The sequence below is a fragment of the Dendrobates tinctorius genome, unplaced genomic scaffold (genome assembly GCF_039654945.1).
Source record: "Dendrobates tinctorius isolate UK_male_01 unplaced genomic scaffold, ASM3965494v1 ptg000060l, whole genome shotgun sequence".
In the NCBI taxonomy this organism is placed as follows: Eukaryota; Metazoa; Chordata; class Amphibia; order Anura; family Dendrobatidae; genus Dendrobates; species Dendrobates tinctorius.
The window spans coordinates 8,700,328-8,726,235 of NW_027361728.1; the positions used below are offsets into that span (position 1 = coordinate 8,700,328).

Below are 25,908 nucleotides of genomic sequence, written 5' to 3' on the forward strand. Positions count from 1 at the left end.
GAAGTGCCTGTGGCTCCCTGCAATGCATGCGAGCCCGTAGCGGCACACTAAAGTCAGCTGCAGCCTACAGAAGAGTTTGCCGCATGTCAAGGGAGTGGAGGAACGTAAGAATAATTTTTTTGTATTGTTTTACAAAACAGATGTACATTATTCCAGAATGGGGTTCATTATACTGTACAAGGACAGGGTCCAGGAAGGGGGTCATTATACCAGAATGGGGTCCAGGATAGAGATCATTATACCAGGAAATGGGCCAAGAATGGGGGCCATTGTTATAGGATGGGGGACATTATACCAGAAAGGGGAAATTGTTACAGTAAAGGGCCAGGACTGGGGACATTATTACAGGAAGGTGCCACAATGGGGACAATAGTACACGTACGTCTTTATATGATCTAAAACGCTACAAAGACCCTTACATCTCACCAACTTTGAGGTGGGGCCCAGGTGCAAAATTTGCACCAGGCCTATGAGAGACCAGTTATGTCATTGTATAAATATGTTTTCTCTAACACTGAATTAGTCCTTTTCAATGTTTTTCTACATTACACTGCTTCTCATGAATGCACGTCTTTACAATATATAATGTGATGCAATTAGTTAGTAGTCATACCCAGTAAAGTAGCAGCACACCAATATACTGGATCATGCTATAAAGTGCCATGTATTTGAACACACAGAAGGAGGTCACCAGAGCAGCTCTTCCTTCTCTGTAAGAAAAGGACAAATCAGTATAACACAAGGGAAATATTTTCTTTTCTCATGGGTCAGGCAATGAGCCACCTACACTGAACAAAATGAAGAAATGTGGTACAACAATTTTTGCAATGTTCAGAAAACACATACTTTCTGCAGTTAAATAAAATAAGAAGTTTTGCTGAATACAATTGTCACTCCTTTTTTATTGAAGGAAATGTAAATTGCTAGGGTATCTATCATAAAGAAGTGAATCCTTTGCATACCTGTTTATTGACCGAGGAGGTAAGCATTTATATGTAGTTCTTTGTGCAATGTAATGCATAGAAGCATTATTAATGTATGATGGTAATATCATAGCTTGTTGGGGGATATTATTTCAGCACAATATGGTGGTATTATTTGAGCACTGTATGGTGGTGTTATTATGGTACTATTTGCACACTTTATTGTGGTATTATTTAGTACACATGAACCATATCATGGAAAAAGAAATCTTGGAAGGAAGCAGGGCTTTGGAGTTGGTAAGCCAAACCTCCATCTCAGACTCCACAATTTCTCCGATTCCACCGACTCCCTGACTCCAACTCCACAGCCCTGCCTCACTACTGAGCATGTACATAAAGTGCAGCACAGATTCATCTCGGCTAAAAGGCCAGATCCTTAGATCAGGAACAGAACAGACATTTATAGGACATTTCAGAACGTTCACAAATTCTTATGAAAACATTTTCAGCACATCCTATATTGAACTACCGTACACAATTTATTATATATTTTAGCAGTCGGAGTCGGACTATTTCATACCGATTCCCACTCCACCAAAATAGACACCAACTCTGAATCCACAGCACTGGAAGGAAGCACTTACTTTAATAGGCTTGGGACACATTCAATATTCGGAGTGCGTGATGTGAATGGTGAAGCCACTGAAGCTTCTTGTTCAGACAAAGAAATTCCAACATGTGCCATTTTTAGAGCCTGAAATCAATAATGCATTACGGATGTATTCACAAATATGAATCAAAAAGCAAAAGAAATTGACAAAGGAAGACAAGGATAGCGGAAAAACTTACACCACAGTCATTTGCACCATCACCACACATCCCAACGTAATACCTAAAAATTCAATAAAAAATAATTACATTTATTCCAATCTACACTCTAAAGCACCTTAAAGAAAACCTGTCATGATCAGATATTATAAACTAAAGGTATGTGCATGAAGGCACTGTGCTGCTGATTTGATAGGTACATTCACTGCAGAAATCCACAGTCTGCTTATTCTTTAATCACAATTAGAAGTTTTGGTGCAATAAGCTGTTCGTGCATCAGGGCGGCCCTGTGGGGTGGGACTGTGGATAGGGTCTTCATCTTTGCCATGGCCCATCAGCTGCCACTGCTGTAAGTATCTTCATATAGTTTAGAATTCCACAATTTAAAGGGGTCTGAATACTTTCCGTACCCACTAATATAAATATAATATATATGGAAAGCCAGGTTAAATCCTAGCACTACAGATCCTGAATAGGTGAACCTGGAAAGCTATGAGCTATGATTAGAAACAGGCCAAGTGTTCACTGGTCAGTCAGCTGGGGAATCTGAGCAGAGTGGATTGTGTTGGTGCTGTGAAGAGACTTCACAAGTCGTGTGCACCAAACTGCAAGAATTACTAGTTGCTATGGATAACCGTTGTTTTGTGTGACCAAACAGAGACTAGCTCAGCCGTGTGTGAGTAGCGAGGGTCTGTAATGTTGAAGAGGAAAGGATCACTAATGGTGAATAGACTGTATCTGAGGATAAGCATTGCCTGCACCGCTGTGGAATGAGACTGTACTACTTTATTGTGCCTACCCTGAAAAAGGACTGTTTGGGGTTTTTTTTGTTAGTGAATGATTTGGCTGTTTATGTTATGTTGAAAGTTAATGTAACAAAATAAACTTTAACCTATTTGGCAAGAAAACTCATACCTGTATGGACTTCAGCAGCTAACAAAGAGAGTGAACCCCCCACAATATATACAGTGGGGCAAAAAAGTATTTAGTCAGTCAGCAATAGTGCAAGTTCCACCACTTAAAAAGATGAGAGGCGTCTGTAATTTACATCATAGGTAGACCTCAACTATGGGAGACAAACTGAGAAAAAAAATCCAGAAAAACACATTGTCTGTTTTTTTTCCTTTTATTTGCATATTATGGTGGAAAATAAGTATTTGGTCAGAAACAAAATTTCATCTCAATACTTTGTGATATATCCTTTGTTGGCAATGACAGAGGTCAAACGTTTTCTGTAAGTCTTCACAAGGTTGCCACACACTGTTGTTGGTATGTTGGCCCATTCCTCCATGCAGATCTCCTCTAGAGCAGTGATGTTTTTGGCTTTTCGCTTGGCAACACGGACTTTCAACTCCCTCCAAAGGTTTTCTATAGGGTTGAGATCTGGAGACTGGCTAGGCCACTCCAGGACCTTGAAATGCTTCTTACGAAGCCACTCCTTCGTTGCCCTGGCGGTGTGCTTTGGATCATTGTCATGTTGAAAGACGCAGCCACGTTTCATCATCAATGCCCTTGCTGATGGAAAGAGGTTTGCACTCAAAATCTCACGATACATGGCCCCATTCATTCTTTCATGTACCCGGATCAGTCGTCCTGGCCCCTTTGCAGAGAAACAGCCCCAAAGCATGATGTTTCCACCACCATGCTTTACAGTAGGTATGGTGTTTGATGGATGCAACTCAGTATCCTTTTTCCTCCAAACACGACAAGTTGTGTTTCTACCAAACAGTTCCAGTTTGGTTTCATCAGACCATAGGACATTCTCCCAAAACTCCTCTGGATCATCCAAATGCTCTCTAGCAAACTTCAGACGGGCCCGGACATGTACAGGCTTAAGCAGTGGGACACGTCTGGCACTGCAGGATCTGAGTCCATGGTGGCGTAGTGTGTTACTTATGGTAGGCCTTGTTACATTGGTCCCAGCTCTCTGCAGTTCATTCACTAGGTCCCCCCGCGTGGTTCTGGGATTTTTGCTCACCGTTCTTGTGATCATTCTGACCCCACGGGGTGGGATTTTGCGTGGAGCACCAGATCGAGGGAGATTATCAGTGGTCTTGTATGTCTTCCATTTTCTAATTATTGCTCCCACAGTTGATTTCTTCACTCCAAGCTGGTTGGCTATTGCAGATTCAGTCTTCCCAGCCTGGTGCAGGGCTACAATTTTGTTTCTGGTGTCCTTTGACAGCTCTTTGGTCTTCACCATAGTGGAGTTTGGAGTCAGACTGTTTGAGGGTGTGCACAGGTGTCTTTTTATACTGATAACAAGTTTAAACAGGTGCCATTACTACAGGTAATGAGTGGAGGAAAGAGGAGACTCTTAAAGAAGAAGTTACAGGTCTGTGAGAGCCAGAAATCTTGATTGCTTGTTTCTGACCAAATACTTATTTTCCACCATAATATGCAAATAAAATGAAAAAAAAACAGACAATGTGATTTTCTGGATTTTTTTTTCTCAGTTTGTCTCCCATAGTTGAGGTCTACCTATGATGTAAATTACAGACGCCTCTCATCTTTTTAAGTGGCGGAACTAGCACTATTGCTGACTGACTAAATACTTTTTTGCCCCACTGTATACTGTATATATTTATCCATATACACACGCACACATTTTTAAAGATAGAGATATTTATATCTGGAAAACATCTAGATGCGGAAAATCTGCAGATAAAAAACGCATTCAGAGGTTTATTGCATTCACCAAAAATAAGCCCTAGCATCATTTTACATATATTTCAAGCATACTACAAAAATTAATTCCTACTCCAACAGTAAACACTAGTTACAGTCAGGACCGGCATTAGGGAGAGTCAAATTGGGCAATTGCTCAGGGCCCCCACTTTCTTGGGGTCCCTAGCATTTGCATTTCTATTTCGAGGTTAAGGACTTTTGGTGACTTAATGTGACCGTGATGTCGCCAAAGGTCTCTTAAGTGCAGTAGTCTAGGGCTGAAGAATACACAGGATGGTATGCATGTGCACTGTGTGTATATACACATGTGTGTGTGCAGTGTGTGTGTGTCTATATATACATGAAGCATATGAAGGTCCTTGACTGGCCTAGCCAGTCTCCAGATCTCAACCCCATAGAAAACCTTTGGAGGGATTTGAAAGTCCGTGTTGCCCAGCGACAGGCCCAAAACATCACTGCTCTAGAGGAGATCTGCATGGAGGAATGGGCCAACATACCACCAACAGTGTGTGGCAACCTTGTGAAGACTTACAGAAAACGTTTGACCTTTGTCATTGCCAACAAAGGATATATAATAAAATATTGAGATGAACTTTTGTTAATGACCAAATACTTATTTTCCACCGTAATTTGCAAAATAAATCTTGCCAAATCACACAAGGTGATTTTCTGGATTTGTTTTCTCATTTTGACTCTCATAGTTGTGGTCAACCTAAGATGTCAATTACAGGCCTCTCTCATCTTTTTAAGTGGGAGAACTTGCACAATTGGTGGCTGAATAAATACAGTACTTTTTTTTCCCACTGTATATTCACATGCGTATGTATGTGCAGTGTGTGTGTGTATATACATGTGTATGTTACATTTCTGCCAGAAGTGCACTGCACTTGTGAAATTCTTAATTTATTAAATGATGTGCACCTTTTAATGAATTAGGTGCATCTTAAGCGGCCCCTGGACGGAGCCTGCACAAGTTAAGTCTTAATGAATCAGGGCCATTGTTCTCGTTAGCACATAGTTCAGAGAGAGCAGGAGATGCGCTGCCGATAACACGATATGTATGGGGACAGAATGATCTATTAGTGATGGTTCTAACTCCATTGTTTTTCATCAGTATGTGTGTAGAGTGGATTATTGTACATGGAAAAAGGAAATAGGATCTCAAAAATTTCATCATGGAATTAAGGGTTTGGAGAGTTATGCTGATGTTCCAGAATGTGAGACATGATTATATTTGAATAAATAATAATTTTCTTGTTGAAGAATAAATGTGAATTGTTGTTAATAGAAGAAAATAAGATATCCCCTGAAAATAAGCCCAAACGCATCTTTCGAAGCAGAAAATAATATATCACCCTGTCTCATTTTCAGGGAAACACAGGATCTCTTTAGCTTACAATAATAAGCCTTTCTTTACTACTGCAATGAAAATAACATCTACAATACTAATGAGTTGTGCAAATTGACAAAGAACTTCCCGTTTGATACATTCAGTTGCACATTGCATTTTTTTATGTCTATCTGTATATGATATCTAGCGAGGTGAGTGAATTTAGAGTAAAACACAGAGCTCAGCCTGAGGCTCTTAGTTTCACTGTCTTCAAACACTGCCGAACATGGATACAAGGCAAAATGGATAGAATCTGTACCAATATCCACAAGCAATTTCAAAACAAACATATTAGTACCTTGCACAGAGGCAATGTGTCACTTCAAAGCTATGCAAGAATAACCTACCCTAATTTCTGGAATTCCTCGACAAGACTTGATTTTTGCCCTGGAGACATTCGAGCAAAAACTGTTCCATTTATGAGTAGCTGAAAATGATCATAGAATAAGTTTAGCATGTTTCGACATGTGTACAATATATTCTTGCCCGTCAGTCACAAATGTCCTAAAGTACATTGTGAACTTCTGTAAAGGAAGAGCAAGTCATTTTATATGAACCTTTCTGGTCTATGATGCAGAGAGCAAGTTAAGCAAAAATTAACACACAACCAAACTAAATCTGAACTTAGTTGAAAACCCTATCAATGACATTCAATGAAGAACGCCCATATTTTTTTTATTAAATGTGTGAATATGTGCATGAAATGTAGTGAGAGTGTATTAATATACTCCCCTACTGCTGCTCTCTCCAGTATCAAGCGCCATTTTTCTCTTCTCAGTGACATCACCGCTCTGGAGACTCTCTGGGTCATACTGCGCTCTGCGTGACCCAGAAGGCGCTTTTACCATGTAGGTCATTGGAGCATCAGATTGAGGCTTACATTGTAAAAGAGACGGCTCACACATAGATCATATAGTAACCAGGCTAGTCGCAATCGCGGTGATGTCACTCACAATAGAAGCGGAATGGCGGTGGACAAAGGAGAGAGCGGTGGTGGGTGAGCATATTAATACACACTGCATTACATGCACATATACACATTTAATAAAAAAATATAGATGGGAATGCTTCTTTAACGCTAGGAAAGACGCCATATGACAATCACATCTTTACTACGCCTTTCACTTTGTATATTAAGTTTGGCTTAACAACAGTTGTCACATGAAATAAAATCGTGACATGAGCCTCGGTACGGTTACATGAATCCCATTTATGACAATTCATACTTTATCATTATAAACTGCAAATAGGGCCTTACTCTTATGTGACTTGTTCAGATTCAGATATTAGATTTACGTACCTTTTGTAGTAAATTACTAAAATATTGCAAAATGACTTCATAGGTGCTTCCAGTCATGGCAAAATAATACGGTAGCTTTTCAGTGTCTGGTTGGGATTTGTCCTGCATGTCAACATAAATATCCTAAAATGAAATAAAACATCAGTTTCTTTATTTAGGCTATGTACCCACGTAGGCAGAAAATTCCTTGCAAAAAAATGGACTCCTTCCCAGAAAACGCGCTTTTTACCGCGCGTTTTTGCTGTGATCTTTGCACGTTTTTGCCGCGATTTTTTCCGGAGCATCCCCAGTCTCATTGAATATAGTTAGAAATGCGGATTTTTTTGCGAAATTAATGAGCATGCTGCATTTGTTTTACCATGATCAATATGCACAAAAAGTGAATGGGATGCTTATTGTAAGCGTTTTTTAAGCGTTTGCGAAAAAAACACTTGCGCGTGCACACACCCTTAAGGTTTAGAAGAAATTGCAAAATCTTTCAGAGGATGACAAACACAGAATGAGCAAAGTAAAACATGTCTTTACAGGTAACTTTTTTAGTAGACATCATATTTTATGAGTGCAATGAAAGTGGAATCTAGGGCTCCAGTAGGAGGAAAATTAGATGGGCACACAGTAGGTGCAGTAACAGGGACTCATACGGCAGCAGGGGCTCAGCATTGGGGTTTCAGCAGGATAAGGAGTTTGTGCAGATTGTGGATAGATGGGGATGGATCCTGAAAAGTGAGAAGTCAGATGTGTGTTTGTTGTAATCTCTGCAGCCGAGTCGTGGCTGGAAGATGTTGCCATGCTTGTCTGGGCCAGATGGAAAAGACAGGAAAAGTGTACTGCTCCATCAGAAAGAACGTCATCTCTAAGGCCTCGTTCACACTTCAGTCGAGAGGGAAAGAGAGAGAGAAAGAGAGATTTTTTTTTTGTGCCAGAACGGCTTTTGGGGTTAAATTAAATGAATGGAAATTCTTCCAGGCATGCTCAGTTTAAAAAACGTGGAATCCGTTGCCGGATGCCATCATTTAATGGATTACAACAGATACGCCGCCCATAAGCTTCCATTCTAGCCAATGGCGGACTGCGACAGATCCGTCGCAATCCGTCTTTTCAACGCAGACAAAAAACGTTACAAAGTCTGTCTACTCTAGATGGCAGATGCTGAAATATTCGAAATTCAAAAACCGGATGCAATGGATGACCATCCATCGCAATCCGCCGCTAATGCAAGTCTATGAGAAAAAAACGGATTCCGCCCAAAAAAAACGACTAATCCGTTTTTTCTCAAAAAAGGGCGGATTTTGACTGACGTCAAAAGACTGAAGTGTGAAAGAGGCTTAAGACAACATCTATAACTGTACTGTGATCACTTATACTGTATGTTCTGCAGGACTGGTGTCTACCACTATATGTCACCATATGACAGTAATATCAGTGTTGATCTTTGTACAGAGATTATTTTCAGTATCAGTGCAGTCATCTGCTGAGGTTCTCCTACATCCACTATTAGGGTGCACCACCAAGTTGTAATCAGTGTTACCTGGTCAGGGGCCTACTCAGAAGTTCTGCCCCCTGAACCAAACCCCTAGCTACACCTGTGACACAAAAGGTACAAGAAAGATACTTCATGTTGGGTTTAGTCTGTATATTAACAATAAGTATACATTTAACACGTTTTGTGAAAAATAATGTGTTTTTGGGAATAACCTTTTAAGTGGAAAATAGGGATTTTTGTGTACTCACCGTTAAATCCTTTTCTCTGAGCCAATCACTGGGTGACACAGGACCATGGGTGTTATGCTGCTGCCACTAGGAGGACACTAAGTGGAAAACAGTAGAGTTAACTCCTCCTCTGCAGTATACACCCGCCCACTGGCTGAGATTGAACCAGTTCGGTAACAAAGCAGTAGGATCTTTAAACAAATAACCATAACAATAGCCATAAATTATGTCAAAACTAAGAACGAGACAATAAGCCAATAGGCTATCAGGGTGGGTGCTGTGTCGCCCAATGATTGGCTCAGAGAAAAGGATTTTACGGTGAGTACACAAAAATCCCTATTTCTCCTATGCCTCATTGGGGGACACGGGACCATGGGACGTGCTAAAGCAGTCCCTGGGTGGGGAGCAACACAACTGTTAATACCCCATGTACCACTGGCTTATAGGTGTGGTACTGCCAGTTGCAGAATGCGCCTTCTAAGAGCTGCATCTGCTGAGACCTGAAAATGTCTGTGATAGAGTTTTGGAAAGGTATGCAAGCTGGACCCAGTCGCAGCCTTTAGAGGCCTATTCTGCTGATGCCGCTGTTGAACGGCCCAAGAGGCGTCCATTGACCAAGTAGAATACGCCTTAATCCCTACTGGGACAGGTGTGTCCCTGACACAGTAGGGGTCCTGAATAGCTGAGCGAATTCACTCGGCTAGTGTGGCGTTTGAAGCAGCTAAAGCCTTCATATGCACTTCTGGAAGCACGAACAGGACATCTGACTTGTGCAAGGAAGATATACGCGAGGTGTACCGTCTAAGAACCCTAATCACAACCAGAGTGTGTAGAGCTCTCTCGATACGATGGACTGGTGCCAGACAGAATGAAAACGATGTCCTCATGAAGATGAAAAGAAGAAACAACTTTTAGCAGAAAAGATGGCAACGTCCTCAAAATTGCCTTTTCTTGCTGAAAAATCAGGAACGGAGGTTGGCAGAATAGAGCCGCCAACTCAGAGACTCGTTTGACTGACATAATTTCCACTAGTAGAAGACCACTGTCGAAGGAAGAAAAGTTAGTGGCACTTTCTGCAGTGGTTCGAAAGGGAGTTCACATAGAACTCCGAGGACCAAGTTAAAATCCCATAATTCCAACAGTACTTTATAGGGAGGTGCCACGCGGGAAACTATGTGAATGAACGGCTTTCCCCGTAACTTGGTGGTAATCTTGCGTTGGAATAGAGCTGACAAGGCTGAAAATTGTCCTTAGAGCGAACTAAGTGTGAGAACCGACTAATTCAGATTGCAGAAATTCCAAGATGTAAGAAATGGAAAACACCAGAGATCATCTATGAGCCTTGCTTCATGAGAAAAAAGGTTCTCCAGGTGCGATGAGAAATGCACATGGACGTGGGTTGCCTAGCACTAATCATGGTGGAGGATACAGAATGAGAGGATCCTGCTTTGGGCTAAAAAACAGGATTCAATGGCCCCGCCATCAAAGACAGGGCCCCGGAATTCTGGTGTTAACCCTGCAAAAGTAGACACGTGCGATCTAGTAGACAGCAGGGAACATCGGTGTTAGTGTGGCTGGTCTGGAGCCGGAATCTCCAGGAGTGGACCCTCTGGGCCTTGGCACCGAGGGGGCCCCGGGCGAGCTGACAGGTGGAACCGACCCCTATACAGGGACCGTTAGGAGCAGGCCCAGGGGTTCGGGTACCACGGCAGCCGGTACCGAGAGGGGCGGCTCAGGATGGACTGGAGTAGGAGTGTGGGACTGAAGTGTAGATGGCAGAACAGAGCTGGAACACAGGAGACAGGAGTGGAGTAAGACTGTAGACTGGAACGTGGAGGGACTGAAGTGTAGATGACAGGACAGAGCTGGAACACAGGAGACGGGAATGGAGTAAGATAGTAGACTGGAACGTGGAGGGATGGCTGGAGCAGGGACACAGGAGACAGGATTAGAGGAGGACGGAAGGACTGGAGCAGGATGGAACAGGAACACCAGAGACAGGACTGTAGTAGGACGGCAGGACTGGAACAGGATGGAACAGGAACACCGGAGGCAGGACTGGAGTAGGACGGCAGGACTGGAGCAGGATGGAACAGGAACACCGGAGACAGGACTGGAGTAGGATGGCAGGACTGGAGCAGGATGGAACAGGAACACCGGAGGCAGGACTGGAGTAGGACGGCAGGACTGGAGCAGGATGGAACAGGAACACCGGAGGCAGGACTGGAGTAGGATGGAGAATACTGCAGGGAACACGGATGACAGGGCTGTGAGGCTGCTGCAGGAAACACCGAGGATGGAACCGAGAGGCTGCAGAGAGAACAGGAGGAAGCAGAGCCCAGTGTGCAAGGTAACACAACGATCAGGCGCCCCCTCAGGGGGAAGTGGCCTGATATGGCCCCGTCTGGTCTGCCATTGGTCCGAAGATGCTTCCAGGTCAGGGCACAGCTGGAGCACAAGAAACCCAAGGGAGGCGCGGCCGTGGCCTATGGCGCATGCGCATTGCATGCAGAGACGGCGTCGGCCGCGAGCCTGTCAGAGGTGACCACCGTGGCCGTCGGGCGGCGAGGGGCTGCGGCGTGGGAGCGGAGGCCGGGTGAGTATGTCGGAGCGGCGTGACAATCGGCAACAAGTTGAACTAGTTCCGCGTACCATACCCGGCCCGGCCAGTCCGGCACGACTAGGGACCCTTTTTTTACAAGTGTTCTTGATGACCTTTGGGAGTAAAGGAAGAGGGGGAAATATGTACGGGAGCCAAAACCGATGCCTCGGCAGAACCAGAGTGGCTGCTCCGTTGGCGCATGGATCTTTGTGATCAGGCAATGCACAGGGGAACCTTGTTGTTTAGCCTTGAGACCATGAGATCCCAACCGGAGTCCCCAGCGACGACAAATCTGCTGAAAGACTCCCGGATGAAGAGACCATTCTCCCGAGGCAAGGTCCTGGCGAATGAGAGAAGTTCGCAGCCCAATTCACTACGCCCAGGATGTAAGTTGCCCAGATGGCCAAATGGTTGCTCAACGGAGGATGTGACTCACTTCGTGCCTGGCCGACTAGCTGCAGGCACACCCCTGATGGTTGATATACGCCATGGCCGAGGTGTTATCAGATTGGATCCTCCTGTGAGGAGATGATGAAAACTGATTAGGCCAGCCTGGTCGCCCCTATCTGCAAACTGTTGATGGAGAGACGCGACACTCGAATGGACCAACGCCCCTGTGTCATGTGGTGGCGAAAAAACTGCACCCCAGCCAAGAAGACTGGCGTCCACTAACCAACGCACTGGGAGAAAGGACTTTCCTTGATTCAAAGAGAACTTCAGTATCCACCACCTGAGGGTCTGTCTGACCCGCAGAGACAGACGGAACCGACAGTCGAGAACAGGTTCCTGTTCCAAGCCAACAACAGCGCATGTTGCAAAGGACGGAGATGGACCTGTGTGAATGGAACCACTTCCATCGCCGCTACCATCTTTCTGCGAAACCCCATGAAGAACCATATGGAATGAGGAATTGATTGGGTAATAATCCGTGCTCCCTGTTGTAAGGCAAAAGCCTTTTCTGGAGGGAAAATGACCAATCCGTGGGAAAGGTCCCGGACCATTTCCAAGAAGGAAATCTGCTGAGCCGGTACTGGAAAAGGCTGTTCAAGTTTATTTTTCCCAGCCCAGGCGAGAAGGTGTGTCCACCGTGATACCTACGGATTCCTCGCAGGCTGGAAGGTACGGGCCCTTGAACAATGGGTCGTCCAGATGCGAAAGTACCACCACTCCCTGAGCGTAAAGAATGGCTATGACAGCAGCCATGGCCCTGGTGAAGATACTGGTGGCGGTGGCGAGGCCGTAGGGCAAAGCAACGAACTGGAAATGTTCCCCCATGAACTGCAAAGCGTAGGAAACTATTGATGGGGAGGAAAGATTGGATGTGAAGATAAACATCCTTGATGCTTATGGACGCCAGAAAAAAACTCCCCTTTTTCCATAGAGGCGGCGGAGAGATTCCAGTCTGAAGTGTCGTATCTAGATAAAGCGTGTCTAACAGCATTAGCGCCATACCTAAACAAAACGTGTTTAACAGCATTAGGTCCAGCATGGACCGCTGTGGGGAAGAGGAAGAAGGCTCTAGTTTGTATATGGAGGACCCCAGCTGTCTGACCCACTCGTCGTGGACGACCGAGAGTAGGCATTACGGACGAAAGTAAACATCCACCTAATTTGTCAGTGCCCGCAGGATGCTGCAACAAGTCATTGTGCAGAGGATTTAAGGAATCTGGCTCCCTTAGTCTCAGACATCCTTGGCCTGGATTTCCAGGTGCAGTTAGGGCTGTTTGAGACCTGGGAACCTCTGTTTGACCGAGGGGACCATCTGGATTCAGACGAGAAGGTTGTAGAGGACCGACAGGAATTATTGATTCCGAGACGGCTATGTGGCCCATATTGAGGAAGGGATTTACTGTTTCCTCCGGTAGCATAAGGTATGAGCTGGTCCAGTTTCTCTCCAGATAAGTGACCAGTCTGATAGGGCAGAAAGGTTAACGATCTCCTGGAAGCGGAATCTGGTCGCCAATGTCAGAGCCATAGGGCCCTAGTGGTGGAGATTGCATCTGCAACTGCCTGTGAAGCGCAACTGGCCACCCTAAAGAAGCATAAACGACAAAGTCCCTGACCTGAGCTATCTGACTAGCGACCATAGCCTTAGCTACCCACGTCATGGCGAAAGATGGAAAGAGCGCCGATCTTGAAGCCTCAAAGACTGAGCGAGTAAGATAGTCAATTTAACGGTCAGTGGGAATCTTGACTGAGGAACCGTCAGACAAGGGTAGGAGTGTTTTGGATGCAAGACGCGATACAGCAGAATCCACTGAAGGGGATCCGGAGTAAAAAGGGTTATTTCGACCTTATAGGCTTTGAACCCATGAACCGTTTATCTGGCCAATCCCTGTGTTTCTAGACAATGTCCTTTAAGCTTCAGGATGATTGGCAATTATTTTGTGAACACGTTTAGTCCTTTTAAAAAGGACACTAGGTTTTTCAGAGGAGATATATTTTCCTCGTCCGTCCTCAGGGAATCAAGCGTCTCTTGGTAAGTTGCGGAAACCTGGACTGAAGACTCATCAGACTCGTATATGTAGTCACATGTGCTATGAATCTCAACAGAGGGGTACGATCAGGGGACACATCATGGGTCCTTTTTCCAGAGACCTGAGGCCACTTTGACTGAGTATCACATGTGATGGTGTCTCCGCGGCTTCTGTTTTGCATGTTTTGCATATTTCCCATAAGGGATGGGGGCAGTGCTCTAGAATCACTGCGTTGAGAAACACGTGATGGTGTCTCCGCAGTGTTGGATGTTGATCTCCATGAGTTCATTCATCCTCATTTTTACACTTTGACTGAGTATGACCCCTGCTGGTTCCCGACCGTCGCCAGAGTCCTCTGCCTGACTTAAAGGGAAGGTGCCGTGTTTTTTCATAATTTAATGTAAAAAAGAAAATAGTATAAAAAGATATTGTCCCCTAAGCTTGACTCAGTGGTGTGTATGGATTTTTTTTTTTCTGTAGTAATGCAGCCACTGGGGGCTGCCATCTTACCTCTCTGGCTGCTGAACGACACTTTCCATGCTCATTTACGGCAGTCCCTGGGCATCAGAGACAATAGTCGGCTGCCGACCCTATCTCTTTCATTGCAGCTGCATCAGGAGTGAACTGGGTACGCCTCTGTGGGCAGCTCAATTCACAGCTGTAGGTGTGGCCAGGCGCCATCTTATTAGAGCCCAGTGCTTTTCTTTTAGCTTCATTTACACTCTATTGCAAGCCCTGGATGCTGTACTGTTCCAGCATAACAGGGCTTGGATGTTCACTCTGCACATACCAGCTGTAGGAGAGGAACCAGGACGAGCTCCTGGAGACCGAGCTGCTCTTTCCAAAACACCAGACCAGCTGCTGCCCCTGCTCTTGCAAAACATAGGAGGAGCTGCTCCCTGCTGTTTCAAAACACTTGGCAATCTGCTGGACATCTAATCCTCTCCTGTGTGATACTGACTGCTGAGCCCTGTATCTAATCCTCTCCTGTGTGATACTGTGTGCTGAGCCGTGTATCTAATTCTATCCTGTGTGATACTGTCTGCTGAGCTGTGTATCTAATCCTCTCCTGTGTGATACTGTGTGCTTAGCCATGTATCTAATCCTATCCTGTGTGATACTGACTGCTGAGCCATGTATCTAATCCTCTCCTGTGTGATACTGACTGCTGAGCCGTGTATCTAATCCTCTCCTGTGTGATACTGACTGCTGAGCCGTGTATCTAATCCTATCCTGTGTGATACTGACTGCTGAGCTGTGTATCTAATCCTATCCTGTGTGATACTGACTGCTGAGCCGTGTATCTAATCCTCTCCAGTGTGATACTGACTGCTAAGCCGTGTATCTAATCCTATCCTGTGTGATACTGTGTGCTGAGCCGTGTATCTAATCCTATCCTGTGTGATACTGTCTGCTGAGCCATGTATCTAATCCTCTCCAGTGTGATACTGACTGCTGAGCCATGTATCTAATCCTATCCTGTGTGATACTGTGTGCTGAGCCGTGTATCTAATCCTATCCTGTGTGATACGGTCTGCTGAGCTGTGTATCTAATCCTATCCTGTGTGATACTGACTGCTGAGCCGTGTATCTAATCCTATCCTGTGTGATACTGACTGCTGAGCCGTGTATCTAATCCTATCCCGTGTGATACTGCTCTCCTGAAATACTCTGTGCTGCGGTCACCCTGCTCCTCCACCATATATCTCCCTCTGTGCCCCCCATAGACCAGCACACTGCTCTCCTGAAATACTCTGTGCTGCTGTCATCCTGCTCCTCCACCATATATCTCCCTCTGTGCCCCCCATAGACCAGCACACTGCTCTCCTGAAATACTCTGTGCTGCTGTCACCCTGCTCCTCCATCATATATCTCCCTCTGTGCCCCCCATAGACCAGTACACTGCTCTCCTGAAATACTCTGTGCTGCTGTCACCCTGCTCCTGCACCATATATCTCCCTCTGTGCCCCCCATAGACCAGCACACTGCTCTCCTGAAATACTCTGTGCTGCTGTCACCCTACTCCCAGAATCCTTGCTGCCTGCCATCCTCGGTGACCGAAGACCCCATTCCTCTCCTCAGATCCCGTCCTGGCGATGTGTGAAAGCGAGGCGGCAGGGGCCTGATATATGGTGGAAGGAGCAGGGCGACAGCAGCACAGAGTATTTCAGGAGAGCAGTGTGCTGGTCTATGGGGGGCGCCCTGTTCGGTGCCAGGGATTGTACATAGAGCGCTGTGTTTTATACACATGGATGGACCGTCTGCTTGTCAGCTCCACAGAAATCCAGGAAACATTTCTGCTGATTGATGACCTGTTCTGATCCAGACTTTGCATGCAAAGACAGTCAGTAACTTTGCAGGCCCCATCAAAATGGCTGCTCACTGTGTTCCTAGATGTCATCCTCTTTTCCCTTAGCAAACACCCAGAAGGGGAGGAGAGGAGTGACATCACACCCATGTCAGCAGATTCTGCCCATAATTACTGCAGTGCAGTAATGTGAGCTAGTTGTACACTAGGTTTTTGTGCCAAATTTCAGTAGCTGCTCTCCCTAGTGTTAACAAGTGGAAATGCCAAACTTTTTAAAATTATTTTTCATATTTTACAAAATTAAAAACATGATAATATTTTTTAAGAAAATGTAAACATTAATTCTTCTTATTTTTTCAATTGCTGAAAAAAAAATTTTGGATGGCACCTTCCCTTTAAAGAAGACCCCCGGGGAGAGTCTATTACTTTTGTGTGACAGGGAAGCAGCCCACTCAGGGGGACTAGACTCAGTGTGGTCAGTGGCAGCCGCGGGTGGTTTCTGGGCACATCATGGGTCACAATCCGCGCATAATGGAACATTGTGAGCCCGGGGCAAGGCCGTATTGCAAATGGCACATGAGGTGGAAAACCTCATGCCTGCTCTCATTGGACTCCTTATATTGAGACACAGAACTCTATCGGGTTAAAGAAGAAAGAGGGGGTTAAACTCTCCTTCCAAGGCTCAATACAGCTTATCCACTCCTGTGTGCAGTTCCGATTAGTCCTGTCCCTAGGGGAGAGGCTCTTCGTATCCAGCGTTATAGCAGTGGTGCTAGCACTCGGCGCTGTGCCCCCTGCAGGTGACAGATATCAGGCCACATAAGAGAAGACGTCATGGCCCCCGAAATTAGGATGGCGCTTCTCGTTTAGAACGAAAAGCGCCAGGAGCGTTGGCGGCGGCCTTGCGGTGGGCGGCATCATGCAAATTTGGGCCTAGTCCGGTTGAAAAGGCGGGAGCTGAATTTTTGCAGCCTGCCGGCGATGTGTGGCGGCGACGGCGGGGGGGGCGCGACGGGACACAACAATGGCCGCCGCTGGCACTGGACCAGCACTCCCACCCCCTGAAACAAGAACTCGCTGCTTCTGTCGCGGATGGCTCAGTAGAAAGACGCGCTGTCAGCCCACCATACTCACAGAAGACGATGCAGCAGAGCCGGGATTACTCTTAAAGGTATCTGCCTCAATCCATCCTCTCTATAGATAGGGGGATGGAGAAGATCCTCCTTGTGCCTGGCGCAGTGGAGCTGTAGGGCGATGATGCAGCAGAACCGAGAATGTGCTGCTCTTGAATGAATCTGAATCAATCAATCCTCCCTACAGATAGGGGGATGGAGAGGACCCTTTGTCCATCCATTGTTGTTAGGTTTTGGGCCCAGGAGAAGGAACCTGAATGTGACACTCCATGCGCTCGCCCTTTGTAGTTGTGGGGAGATTGCGACCAGGTAGGAAGCGTCACCCCAAATGAGGCCAGGCATGCCCAGTCATTGAAGGAGAGGGTACAGGGTACTAAACTCCGCGTTCTCGCCTGTTGATGGTTCGGGGGAGAACGGCCCCTTGAAAGGGTTCGTCACCTTCTTCACTGCGTTAACTAAAAAATAAAAATTTACAGAAAAAAATAAAAAATTGAAAACAAAAATGTTGGGGTCTGAAAACCAGACCCAAGTGCCTCCTACAGACACTAAGCAAGAGCTGGTTCAATCTCAGCCAGTGGGCGGGTGTATACTGTAGAGGAGGAGTTAACTCTTCTGTTTTTCACTTAGTGTCCTCCTAGTGGTAGCAGCATAACACCCATGGTCCTGTGTCCCCCAATGAGGCAGAGGAAAAAAATCAAGTGGTATTTTCACATACATTGTTGTAATTGTGCCTATCTCAACAATATATGGGTTAGTATATGAAATCAGAAAAATCAAAGATCTGCATCAATCTATCTGTATCAACAAGCCACTCACCACTTCTTCAAAACTTTTTCGCTTCACACCCTGTACAACAGTCCATGTAATTGAAGCCAAACTGGAGTCAGTGGGTCCCTTGGCTTCTACCATGATCACATTGCTCTGTTCATTTATCATTCCAGAGTTTTTAGCTACAGTTACAGCAGTCTGCAGATTGTCACCTGAAGTAGAAACATTACATGATTGAACATATGTATCTTACAAAATCAAAAAATTATAACCTAGTATGACCATATTGTAGATAAGTACCGTAAGTAACATATATAAGAAAGCTAAAAAAAATGTAATAATTGCCTTAAACACATTATGGTCTTCAGCTATATAGCAGTATTTTCATTATAGACCTGCGTCACACTTGGACCAGTGTTAATGTATGGGGCAGCTCACATCACCATTTATTTTCTCTGCCGTATTCGGCGTGTATGTGGCGCCCCTGAGGCTCAGTCGCCACAGAGGTACTGCACCTCCTCCTGAGGTGTGGTGCCCCACCATCCAGGTAAGTTGGAGGCTCCTGACCACGCTCCAACACTCGCACCCCACACTACAGAGTAGTTCAGCAAAGCCACATTGCGGCTCCTTGCTTAGAGAGTAGCAGAGCACCTTTGGTGGTTCCCTGCTTGGAACACTAAATGTGCTGGGAGGCAGGTGGAGTAGAGACTACATAAAAGAGCGGGAATGTTTAGGATTACAGGTCAGTCTGAGAGAGGAAGCCACTCAGAGAGGAGTGAGGAAAGAAGATCCCTGAGAGAGGGATGGAGGAAGGAGGTGATGCAGCAGACCTCAGTGACCTGGGTCTGCTGGCACGGGAACGGAAAGAAGAAGAAAGAAATTGAACTGAAACCTGATCTTCCATAAGAGAGAGAGATTAGTACGGAATGAAGGAGTAAAAGGGAACAGAGGACGTGGGTTAGGAGAGAACCCTGCGTAGAAGTTCTAAGCGCAAGGCCGGGGCCCGGTCCCCGAGGTTGTATGGACACTAATGGTTCTGCAGCAGACACCGGTGGAGTAGTGGGCTGTAAATGCACTACTCCCATCTAAGACTTGGAGCACAACAGCAACTTGGATAGTGAGCCAGGACTCAGGAGTAAGGAGTCCCCGAAGCAGGCTACATCTGTCTGCTGTACAAGTAGAGTTCTTGGGAACATCTGTCAGGAGGAACTCCAGTGTAACTCAGTACTAGGAGATCTTCACACTTAAAGGCACTATAAGAGGAGACGTTCAGAAAGGTACATGTTGGCAGAGCATTGGAAGGGAGCATTCCATCTTGCCTGGAGGTTGACTGAGTCCTTGACCCGGAGGACACGGCACGGAGGCAGGCACCTGTGTGTACTACAGACTGTGAGTAAAGCTTTGGAACTACAAACCCTGGTGTCCTCCATTCATTATTGCGCCAACGCACCCAGCACCGCATCTTGGTACCAGCTTCTACACCGCTTGTGCCTCTCCTCTATCCCTACATCAACTGTTCTGGGGCTACAGCTCCACCTGTGGGGAGCTTCACCATCTTGGCTGCAACATACCACCATCCCCAGAGGATCTGCATGCAGCGTCGGCCTAACATCTCACTTGCCGAACACCACAGGTGGCGTCACGAACTATTCCATTCACTACATTCTACCATTCAATTTCCCCCATTAATTGGGCGCCCAGGGTCACGGACCAGACCACCGCTGCTGTGACACATCCCGCCGACACCGGCCTGGTACTGAGTACCCCACAGCCCTGGGAGGGCGACCCACGTGTGTAAAATCGGAGCATGCTGCGATTGTACACGTATATCATCTGAGACTCGCCAATGCAAGCCTATGAGTGTGATTAAAAAAAAAAAAAAAATCGCACAGCACTCGGACGATGCGAGTGCTGCCCAATTTTTACACACCAATGTCCTTTGAAAAGCCAGCAATTCATCTCCCGCATACAGTAAAATCACAGAGTGACAGGTTAGAATAGGATATATACAGATAGAATACATAGATACATACATAGATGTCAGTGACACACACATATGTATATGTATATATTACATAGATAGATAGAAGAAAAGCTGGCAATTCATTTGCCGTGTACTGTAAAATCACAGCAGGAGCTGACAGGATAGAAGAGATGGATTACATTCATACAGTAAATATAAATAGAATAGGTAGATATATAGAGGACTGTGACAAATACAATTAGTACAGTGTGTGTGCAGCTTACTGTACATGTATTAATTAATAAAAGATTATTTTCGTGAAAAAAATGGCGTGGGCTCACGAGCAATTTTTGCAATCAGCAGATGGAAAGCCAATGGCTGGGGGCAGATGTTTATAGACTTTTAATATCAGCTGACAACTGTATACTTAGCCTTTACTGGCTATTAAAATAGGGGACCCTAAAAAAATGATGTAGGGTCCCCCTATATTTAATAACCAGCAAAGGCTATGCAGACAGCTGCAGGCTGATATTAATAGCCTAGGAAGGGGCCATGGATACTGGCCCCTCAGGCTAAAAACATCAGCTTTCAGCCTCCCCAGAAAAGGCGTATCCCTAACATTTCGTGCTAACGTCACATAGGTGAATTGGATTCATTGGCTGTGAACTCACAGGGTCTGTCTGATGGCACCGCGAGCAGGAGAACTTTATCACGCTCGCGGTGCCCTCAGACAGGGAATACAATCTCACTGCAGAGCAACCACAAGTTGAACACAACACACATAAGTGTAAGTACTGACACTTTGAACTCTCATCTCTGGACAGGCAGTGTAGAGAGCAGGCAGAACAGCAGAGCTGACAGTGCTATGGGAGTAGGAGAGCTGATAGAAGGGTTTGTAATGTGACACAGCTAAACTCAACTGCACTGTCCCTTCCCACACATTGACTCATACAGGAAGTTAGTTCAGGAAATAACTTCCACTTGGACTTATTAGGTGCCAAATACTTTGATTGCTAATATCTCTGCAATGGAGAGGCAAAATAAAAAAAAAGATTTATTCCACTCTTTAGCCACTATTACATCCTATGTCCAGTTCAACATGAAAAACTGGGTGAAAGGTCCTCTTAAATAAACTAGTCATGGTCTCAATGTTCAATTTATTTAATAAAAAAAACAAAAAAACTACCCTTTCCAGCTTGAGTTGTTGGTTTAGATATTATCCCATACTGGCAAATCTTGGAAAGAGACATATTTTGCTTTCAGAATGATGTAGAATCATACCTGTAATCATGACCGTTCTGACCCTGGCATTAGATAGTTCCTTTAACACTGGTCTAGTTTCCAATTTAAGGCGATTTTCCATCACAAGAAGGCCAAGGAAAGACAGGTTACATTCCACTTCATCCCTTACAAAAGGTAAGTTTGTTAGATGATATTCAAAAAAGTGAGCTAGATTTGATACAAATAAGAAATAACATCATTGTGCTACATAGAGCATGTACAAGAGAACACAGGACAATTTGAAAAACACAATTTAACTTTATAAAGTGACCAGTCCAGAAGGGTAAATAACAGAAATTAAAAAAGATTTACCTATCTTTGTCTTGAGGAACTGTAATAAACGAACATGCTGCCCTTCTTGTTTTTAAAGAATCCCTCCATATTCATTTGATGCCTTATTGTGATGAACGCTCGGATAATGTATCATCCGAGAATGCTTGTGTGCTGAGTGTCTCTGGCGTGCTTGAAAAATATGTTCAAGTCCCCATGCCTTCATGTCTTGCAGCTGTTCAACATCCGCAAAACATGCAGGTATTGTCTGTTTGTTAGGAAATCACTGCATGTGTTGCGGCTGTCGGACAGCTACGAGTCATGCAACCGCGAGGACTCGAATATATTATTCAAGCTTGTCGAAGGCACTTGGTTAGCAGCAGAGCATGCTTGGATAGAAACTTATCCAAGCACGATCGCTCATCACTAGACTGCTCTACTTTTAATTTTTTAGGTCAGCATAACAAATGGCAAGAATATAGCTTGCTATATACTTTATCTATTCCTAATAACCTCCCGTACATATGCATGCTCAGTTCAGCCATCAGCTATTCTTTCCATTCTGCTCCCCACACATAAGCACCCTCAGCTTGGTTGAGTGTGCAGGTGGCTTGGAAAACAAAAGGATTGGGTGCGAATTTCAGAAGGAATGAGGCAACAGGTATTTATCTGACTAGGGAGTCTAGACACACGGTACACATTAGGAGGTTGTCGGATAGTCTTTCTAAAATTATGTTCAGCAGGCCTAAGTCTAAGGGTCAGAAAATCAGGAAAGCAGAAAAAATCCCTAATTTTGCTCCTTTTCTTTAATGAACCAATATTGAAAACCTAAAAGTTTATGCAAATAAAAACTTAACAAGGTTGTTTCCATCTTCATACAGGGGTTTTGCTGGTTAGAACTTTTAAAGGTGCGGCCACCGCCATCAGGGGCTTATCTACAGCATTACAGAATGCTGTAGATAAGCCCCTGATGTAACATGAAAGAGAAGAAAAACGAGTGATATACTCACCCAGGGGCGGTCCGGGTCCGGTTCGGGTCCGGAGGTGTCGCAGTCCGGTGCCTCCCATCTTCTAGTGATGACGTCCACTTCTTTCCTTCCCTTTGCGGCGCAGTGCTCTGCCCTGTTGAGGGCAGAGCAGAGTACTGCAGTGCGTAGGCGCCGGAAGAGGTCCAGCGCCTGCGCACTGCAGTACTCTGTTCTGCCCTCAACAGGGCAGAGCAGTGCACCTGAACCAGAGCCGCGAGGGGAAGCAAAGAAGAAGACGTCATCGCTAGAAAATGGGAGGCGCCGGACCGGACCGCGACACCCTTCGGCCCCTAACCGGACCCGGACCGCCCCTGGGTGAGTATAATATAGCTCGTTTTTCTTCTCTTTCAGGTTACATTGGGGGCTTATATACATCATTCTGTAATGTTGTAGATAAGCCCCTGATGGCGGTGGCCGCATCTTATATGAAAAAAAATAGGTGACAGATTCCCTTTAAAAGCAAAAACTGCTTATTGAAATTTGCAGTTATTCTTGAGATATTAGCACTTTTACAGCTCATTGTGTAGGAGGCCGACCACTGCTCCTGTATAGATTGAAGCTGTCTGAGATTAGGAGATAACAAAGGGCTCTAACAATTCGGCCAGCATTAAACCAGTACCTACAAGCTCAATAGGTATGAAGATGGGAATAACCCTTTAATTACATTTTTTTCCTTGGATTCAGGATATATTCACATGTAGCAGTTTTGTTGAAGACATTTCTGCAACATTCCCATATACAAAAATGTAGCTTGCAGAAATCCAAGTGTTTGCACCAAACAACAAATTTCAGGCAAATAGAACAGGTATGATAGAAAAGAAATTCCTTCACTGCGCAGACGTAGTTTCTCACATAGTGTTGGCTGACTGTATCGGTCTGGATAACAGAATATTTCACAGCCTTTAGGCTATCAGCATCAGAATATAAGATCTATTAAGTCTGGGTTTGGATCAGAATTCAGAAACACAAACTATAAATGTTTTATTTGTGGCATGATTGATAAAAATGATCTTACCGCTTTAAAGCTTTGATGTTTAGCTTTTCACTTCTGTCTAATGTTTTGTATGCCAGCCCAATAACGCGGAATCCTTGCTTAGTGTATAGCTCCAGCTCCTCAGAGAAGTTGAGAGGAACTATTTGGTTAAAAAAAAATGAATGAATAAAGTAATATTAAAAAAAGATTTAAAAAAAAAAATCACTACTTTGCACCTCAAAGAATAGCAGATGGTTACCAAATATCAAATATGAGTAGTTTAAACAAGGGCATCTACAAAGTGGCCACAAAGAGTTGTCCTTGACTCCCCAGCTACCCCCAATATTCTAGTGTGTATTAAAATGAAGGCACACTTTTGGGGAAACAAATCTTTACAAGCAGCAAGCATTAGATTTTAAAATAGTTGAGCAGTCACTTTCTAATTTATTCCTTCCCCCTTTGTGTAGAAACATTTAAATAATTTTGCATGCCAATTATAGGGTCATTCCCAGTCCAAGAGATAAAGGGGCCCACTTCAACTGGCGAAGCAGCAAGAAGAAACATTAAGGATCAAATGTACTGTTCTTGCATAGGGGCCCTCTCCAGTCTGTGCTCACTAATCAGTACCGCATGAATGTGTCTCATGGTTGGTAAGAAGTTATATGCCCTCTTTAAAAACATACCTTAGCTTGACTAAAGTTCTTAGCCAAATTTCTTATTTGTGACGTACTACTAACTTGTGTCTGGTTTATAAAATGAGGCCCACTTCAACCGGCAAAGCAGCAAGAAGAAACACTAAGGATCAAATGTACTGTTCTTGCATAGGGGCCCTCTCCAGTCTGTGCTCACTAATCAGTACTGCATGAATGTGTCTCATGGTTGGTAAGAAGTGATATGCCCTCTTTAAAAATATACCTTAGCTTGACTAATGTTCTTCTTAGACAAATTTCTTATTTGTGACGTACTACTAACTTGTGTCTGGTTTACAAAATGAGGCCACCATCTCCGGAGCTCCTTTCATGTAGACAGCATATTCGTCACCATTGAGGATCTGGGTGATCACAGACATGCGTTGCAGGCCAGAGGAGAATGGAAATTGTTGCAGGATGACGATACCTTCAACATTGACCTAATAGTAAAGAATTAGGCAGTTATTAAAAGACATGTATTTTCAAGCTTAATACTATAAGTCATAAGTCATGTTATTTAAATCACTGAGCAAACATTTTACCCTAGGGTTAGGATTATTCATAAACCAGGATTATGTAGCATAACTAAAGCTCTGGATCTGTTGCCAACAACAGCAGAAAAGAACTACTAGTGATGTCCATCTCAAAATATATTTTACCTTATTTGCATCAGGACCTGGCTTCACAGTCATGGATTCCATAGACTCGTCACATTGTTCAACTGGTGCTGCTTCAATCTCCTAAATAAAAAAAAAATATAGCATAAATTAGAATACAATTAGGAAAAAATATTTATTTAGATTCTAAACTTTGTTAAAAGTGCAATAATCAAATTGTCCATAGAAGGTTACAGATCATTTTCGGTGTTATATTATTATTATACAACCAGGTTCAGATCAATGCTGCTGCTGCAGCACATCATCTCACATATTACTACTAATCATGTAATAGGACTTACACCGTGTCCAGAATAATTAGGCAAGTTGTATTTGAGAGGATTCTTTTTATTATTGAATAACAACTATGTTCTCAATCAACCCAAAAGACTCATAGATATCAAAGCTTAATATTTTTGGAAATTGGAGTGGGTTTTTTTTAGATTTGGCCTAGGAGGATATCTTTTTGTGCAAGTAACTATTACTGCGCAGATTTATTGGGCAACATAATAAAAACCAAATATATACCCATCTCACTTGTTTATTTTCACCAGGTAAACCAATAGAGCAACACAAAATTTAGAAATAAACATTTCTGACATTCAAAAACAAAACAAAAAAAAAAAAATCAGTGACCAATATAGCCACCTTTCTTTACGATGACACTCAAAAGCCTTCCATCCATACATTCTGTCAGTTGCTTGATCTGTTTACGATCAACATTGCGTGCTGCAGACACCACAGCCTCCCAGACACTGTTACCAGAGGTGTAAAGTTTTCACTCCCTGTAGAGCTCACATTTTATGAGGGACCACAGGAACTCTATGGGGTTCAGATCAGGTGAACAAGGGGGCCATGTCATTATTTTTTCTTCTTTTAGACCTTTACTGGACAGCCACGCTGTGGAGTATTTGGATGCAT

At 44.4% G+C, this 25,908-nt stretch overlaps 1 protein-coding gene across 1 annotated transcript in view; it reads right to left on the reverse strand.

Annotated features, from left to right (window-relative positions):
• The window catches only part of ATP13A4 (ATPase 13A4), a 176,116-nt gene that overhangs the window by 39,798 nt on the left and 110,410 nt on the right, over positions 1-25,908 (reverse strand). The window contains exons 15-24 of the mRNA XM_073578661.1: positions 24,991-25,071; positions 24,615-24,771; positions 23,685-23,802; positions 21,372-21,496; positions 18,176-18,339; positions 7,130-7,252; positions 6,177-6,256; positions 1,773-1,815; positions 1,568-1,677; positions 614-710 (exon numbers count right to left, since the gene is read on the reverse strand). Coding sequence (XP_073434762.1) covers positions 614-710; positions 1,568-1,677; positions 1,773-1,815; positions 6,177-6,256; positions 7,130-7,252; positions 18,176-18,339; positions 21,372-21,496; positions 23,685-23,802; positions 24,615-24,771; positions 24,991-25,071 — 1,098 coding nt within the window. The remainder of the gene's footprint in view (positions 1-613; positions 711-1,567; positions 1,678-1,772; positions 1,816-6,176; positions 6,257-7,129; positions 7,253-18,175; positions 18,340-21,371; positions 21,497-23,684; positions 23,803-24,614; positions 24,772-24,990; positions 25,072-25,908) is intronic.